The sequence below is a fragment of the Tachysurus fulvidraco genome, chromosome 22 (genome assembly GCF_022655615.1).
Source record: "Tachysurus fulvidraco isolate hzauxx_2018 chromosome 22, HZAU_PFXX_2.0, whole genome shotgun sequence".
NCBI lineage: Eukaryota > Metazoa > Chordata > Actinopteri > Siluriformes > Bagridae > Tachysurus > Tachysurus fulvidraco.
Window position 1 is genome coordinate 6,496,449 of NC_062539.1, and position 5,740 is coordinate 6,502,188.

The 5,740-nt window shown below is 34.5% G+C and overlaps 1 protein-coding gene across 3 annotated transcripts; it reads left to right on the forward strand.

Moving 5' to 3' along the window:
• The first annotated feature begins 1,931 nt into the window (after positions 1 to 1,931).
• LOC113645089 (low affinity immunoglobulin gamma Fc region receptor III-A-like) lies at positions 1,932 to 5,483 on the forward strand. Of its 3 annotated transcripts, XM_027150377.2 has the most exons (10): positions 1,932 to 2,128; positions 2,213 to 2,239; positions 2,321 to 2,626; positions 3,108 to 3,386; positions 3,913 to 4,185; positions 4,658 to 4,716; positions 4,779 to 4,856; positions 4,930 to 4,992; positions 5,079 to 5,231; positions 5,345 to 5,482. In XM_027150377.2, exons 1-10 carry the CDS (start codon positions 2,092 to 2,094, stop codon positions 5,357 to 5,359), a joined length of 1,290 nt encoding a protein of 429 aa, XP_027006178.2. In that variant the 5' UTR covers positions 1,932 to 2,091; the 3' UTR covers positions 5,360 to 5,482. The 3 variants fall into 3 exon arrangements, with proteins under 3 accessions (XP_027006178.2, XP_027006180.2, XP_027006179.1); XM_027150379.2 differs by lacking the exon at positions 4,658 to 4,716 and having other exon boundaries at positions 3,913 to 4,181; positions 5,345 to 5,483; XM_027150378.2 differs by lacking the exon at positions 2,321 to 2,626.
• Positions 5,484 to 5,740: the final 257 nt, after the last annotated feature.

Below are 5,740 nucleotides of genomic sequence, written 5' to 3' on the forward strand. Positions count from 1 at the left end.
CATGATTGCTAAACTGATCAGTTGTCTTGTAGATCAAATCTCATGCATAAACATGATGAATATGTGGCCAGACTCAAACGAGAATCCATCATCATCTGTGTCGCAACAATTGTGGCATTATAAAGACAAACAGTAATAAATGTGTGGAAATCATGTTCACTGTGAGCAGATTGTGAATAAGGGCACAAGACAAGTCTTTATGATTTCTGCAGCAGTTCTACAGTATCAAATCTACTTGTCTACTTGTTTTGATCATACACTATATTACTGTGATTATTATTATTATTATTATTATTATTATTATTATTATTATTATTATTATTATTATTATTATTAATAATAATAATAATAATAATAATAATAATAATAATAATAATAATAGATTATTAGTCAATTATTATGCTTAAGAAGTCCTTACCATAAGGACTTTTGTTAATCTGTATGGAAATAAAAGATATCTCAACACCCACGAACGCACACACGCTAAACATGCCTAGCCTGAATGGTAGTGCAAGTGGAGGAGATTTCTAAAGTGATGAGAAACATGACAGACTGACGGGTAAAGACGCCTCCTCCTTGTCCTGATGGGTTGTATCTTAGTGGTCTCTATCTTGCATTTCGTCTTGTTTCCAAAGCCAGTGTTGTAAGTAGAGACCAAAGTTTTTCCTCTGGGAAGATATTTTACTGACAGCATTAAGAATATGAGGAGAACTCAAACAAATATTACAAAAAGTGTTCTGATGTTCTGTCATCAATATCCTTGACCTTGTATTTAGGAACTGCTGCTTTCTGAGCTCTTTCTTATAAATCTTCTATTGGAAAATTAACAAGAATGTTATGTAAAAAAAAAAAAAGGGAATGGATTCTATGTAATGACAAAATGATACCGATATATAGTTAAGGCTTTGGGGAGGTCAATCAAGACAAGAGCCACCAATGAAACAGTATTGTTTGTTTGTTTTTTTGTTGTAGTTGAAATTTCTGTATTATTTAATAGATAATATTTTAGTGACTCAATCTGGAGATCATTGCAAAATATGAGAACACTGATAAAAGGCGAGAGATTTCAGTACTTAGTACTTACATAGTACTTATGTCCAGGTTGAGCAAAAAAGATTAAGACGAGAACTTATTTATAATATTTTTGGACAATCAGTTTGTAACAATCACTTTCACTGTATAAGAAAAAACACTTATGATGGATATAATAAAAATATTTACTGAATGTTTCTAAATATGTTTACTAGATGTTTATTACTAAAAATTTTAACTCATCCTGATTCTCATTAGCACAATATCTCAAGAATGAGTAGAGAAATATATATGGACTTAACAGTAACATAACAGTAAGTAGCAGATGATATGATTTTAGCATTTATGCAAAACAAGGTCAAACACTTGTAACAGATTTCTTCAATACCCTTCTTCCTGTTTGTTATTCAAAAACGTTTCTTACACATTCATGGCCTACTTTCTGAGTAGTTATTTTTTGCCATTGGTGCATCCTGTTGTCCATCTGTCTATCAACACGCCTGTCCAATTGAGATTTGTGATCCTCGTTAGCACAATATCTCTAATATTGTCTGGTTAAATTGAGGCAAACAAAGTCAAAGTCACTGCAAGGTCAAATGTCTTAAATAGTATCTCTTCAGTTGGTTCTTTTTTTTTTTCTTTTTTTTTTCTACAGTTTAATTTGTTTAGCAAGAGATACTTGTGCTAGAAGCATCTACAGCCAAACTGTGGGCATCGAGTTCTACTTGTTGAAGATATCAGCATTGTTCTAGCTGTTGTCTGGAGAGTACAAACAGAAAAATTACTTATAATGTTCAATACAGCTAAGACCTTCAAATTGGTAAACATTCCTATCAGCCCAGTGCACATGGTGAAGTAGGGAAAGACTTGATAGGGTGTGTCCCCATTATCAATCTCTTGCCAGTATTTGGTGTGCCCTTCATCGTGTACATGTATAAGTGTGTTTGCGTGACTGCCTGAAAGACTAAAGTTTGTCATTTCTGCATATAATCTAATGACATGTCTCATACATGTTGGCCTGATTCTTAGGAAATAAGCATCGATACATCCTACAGGAAAATGAACCAAAGGACTTTCTTTCTGCTGGTTGTCATGGGTAAAAAAAAACTCCTTCTTTTAATGGCAATTATTAAATATATCATATAATTTTGTTATGAAGTATTTTTTTCTTCTTCTTTAGGCTTTTGTGCCATGTGGCAGAAGGCAGGTAAGTGACCACGATATCCAACATCAACTCAGTCTTTTGAGTTAGTGCACTGTTTTGTAATCGTGTTATTTCCTGTTTCAGATGCTCAGATTATTGTAGGTAAACCTGAACTCAGTGGTCCCTTGATAAGTGTTATTGAAGATATTGTGGAATTTTTCTGCAAACTGGACCATATCCAAACAAACGAGACTATTCTGTATCAGTTGTTTCATGAAAGTAATTTAAATGAGGCTATGGCCGAGTACAGCACTTACAGCAAAGAGGAAGCAAAATTTGTTATTATAGTAGCTCTTGCTCATGATGGAAGGTTAATGTGCAATGCCAGCGTGCAAAATAATTCAAATATCAGTTCTACCTTCAGCAACTGGATGGACTTCCAAGTATTGGGTAAGTTAAAAAATGAGTACGAAATATAGCAGATGTCTGCTGTGAAAAAAAAAAAATACCTAGGATTTAAATAGATTTACATTACAAAGCTGAATGGGGATGAATGTGTACAATTTATTAAGAAAAAAAGGTACATATACCCATTTAATGATGTGTATATCTATATGTTCTATGCATTTTTATGTTACATAGGAAATCTCTAAATACTGTATTTTTAAATAGATTAGAAAAACATGCCTCTCAAAAGCTATGTAAAAGCAACATCATTAATATTAGCCATAAGCTCAAGTTTAGAAAATATGTTAAATTCTAAAACATATAGAAATGAGTTAAATAAATGTGCAAATTAACATTTATAGTCTTTTGAACTTTCATGTAATTTAACTGAATTAATTTACACTTTCATAGTTTATCACAAGCTGAAAAACTACAAGAGGCCATGATTCATCAGTGAATTTTGCTCTTTTTTGTTGTATTTCAGTGCCTGTAAATGGTGCACACGTCATATCAAGCCCCTCAAGTTCAGAAGATTTTTGGGAAAAAGACGATCTGACTTTAAAGTGTAATATAACTAGCGGAACTTATGTATCATATGAATGGTTCCTGAATGACAGTCTGATCCACAATGACAGCAATGTACTGCATATCTCAAACCTTTCCGATAAGCACAACGGAAAATACGTCTGTGTTGCTAAAAACTACCTTGATGAGGCAATATATTACAACAGCACATCTAAAGAAAGGAATGTTCACGTTAAAGGTAGGGTGTTAGCAGTTTTTGGATTCATCTGTATAATTTTCCTTTGCTAATTGAAAGAGGATTACTGCTTACACTTCTACCCTTAAAAACTTGAGTATTCGTTTTTATTTACAGTAGGCAAGAGATTTTCTATGGCATCTTCATTCATTTTTTTTCAATGAAATTCTAGTTTGACTTTTTTAGTTTTCACTTGAGCTAATTGTTTCCATTACGCACAATCTTGTTTGACTACCTATTGATACTAGCGCAGTGAGCTTTAGCCCTTGCTTCATCTCTGTGTAAAGTCAATGATGTAGCAGCACTTTAATCCTTTCGTCTGTCCAGCTTTTATTGTTATCTCTTCATCTGTACAGTCTGCCGATATTTCAATATAAACATATCTAATGTATTTCAGGGTGGAAGTTTCCTTAAATCAATTAATCAGTTTGTCTTTTTTTAACATATTGTTATGATGATGTTAGTATTCTAAAATCAGTTTTTCTTGTCTCTTTTTTTTAACACCTTTCCTCCACTTTGCCCAACTCAGAGTACCTGTCAAAGCCTGAAATCTCAATTGAGGTCATCAAGAATACAGATGGAAATATTAGCGCTCGTGTAAAATGCCATGTGACAAAAGGTTCACCCCCCATAAACTTTGTCCTTTTCAAAAACAATCACATTGTTCATGCAGTCACCAGTGGACACAAGGATGCCTTATTTACACTGCCTATTGCACTGGACCAAGACATGGGCACAGTGTATTGCCAAGCAAACAACGGGAAACATCCACTGCACAGCAGAGAGCTGAACCTTAAAGTGGGTATGTAATTTAAATCAAATACAGTTATATTTATTTCTTAAAATACAGTTCTCAGGACAGTACATAGTAGATAAAGTATAAAGTGTACACACCTTTGGTAAAATGGTAGGTTTTTGTGGGGGACAAAATGAAATCAATCTAAACCATATCAGATCATATCAGATATCATATCAGATCATATCAGATATCATACCAGGGGGCAGTTCCTCGCACACACCATGCACCACAAGTGATGGTGAAAAAATGGTGAAATGTAGTTTACCTCTATGATTTGTTTTAATTTTTTGTCCTAATAAATTACTATCTCTTTCACTTAAAGGCTTTTTGAACAAGATTAATTTTTATGTAGGCTTATTTTATTTAACTGCATATGATGTATAGGCTACTGTGATCTTAGTCTGACATGTTACTCTTTTCATGTATTATTTTCTTTGACAATATTGAGAATTTAATGGGTTGTGTGTTCTTATAGATACTGATGGACGGATTATATTATTGGACCCTCCAGAAAGAACACAGTCTGTCACAGTTGTAAGTGATTTTTGTTTTTTTGTTTTTGCCAGATAATGTATACTTGAATATTTCTCCTGTAGCATGAAGATGATGAAGATGACGATGAAGAGACCACATCTGCTGTGACAGAAGTGGACAATGCTGGTAGATCCACTGAGGTATGATACATACCATTATAATGTATGGCCCCTTTTTGCATTAGAGTAACAAACTGTCATTGTCCTTTCACAGTGCATACCTAGGGATTTGCCCACACATGAGGGTTCTTCAACCTCAGCGCACAATCTAAGCAGGGTAAGAATTTGTGTCCAGGTGTCCACATTTGAATTTTATTGTCTGACCAAACAATCTCATTCATTACATTTTTTCCACCTTCCTAGTTGCCAGCAAATGAGCTGTATAAGGTCCATCTTCAAAAACAAATAAGAAAAAGTGACATGGAGATGGACCTTATACAGCTTCAAATGGAAGAGAAAAGGCTCCTCATTAAAAAAGCAGCACTTGAAATTGAATTACTGGAGCATCGCCTTAAGGTGAGAATTTGTCTGAATATTAATCTGTTGCATGTTAAAAGTGTTGTGTGTATGTATGTGTAAAGCAATATAAAACATACATTTTATTGAATCTTACTTTCATTGTTTTTCAGGAAATAAAGAAATAACCTGCCTGGCAGACCAGTGCAAAAAAAATTAATAAAAGTAATTTTGACAGATCCTGTCTCTCAAAAGTCTTCCGTTTCTGTTGGCCTCTAAAATCTGTAGGTGTTCCTCTGGGCCATCTTCCTCAATACAAGGAGGGTGGCTCTCTCCTCTTACAGTGGCAATATTGTGAAGCACAACACAAGCCACTAAAATGTCGCATGCCCTCTCTGGACTAACCCGGAGCCCACGCAGACACTGAAACCGAGATTTGAGGATCCCTATAGTCATCTCCACCTTGGCCCATGTTCAGCTGTGAGCCAGGTTAAACCGTGTCTGTGGTCCAGGCTCAGGTTCAGGGTTGGGTGTCATTAAATAGGGCAGACAAAGGTATCCTCTTTCCC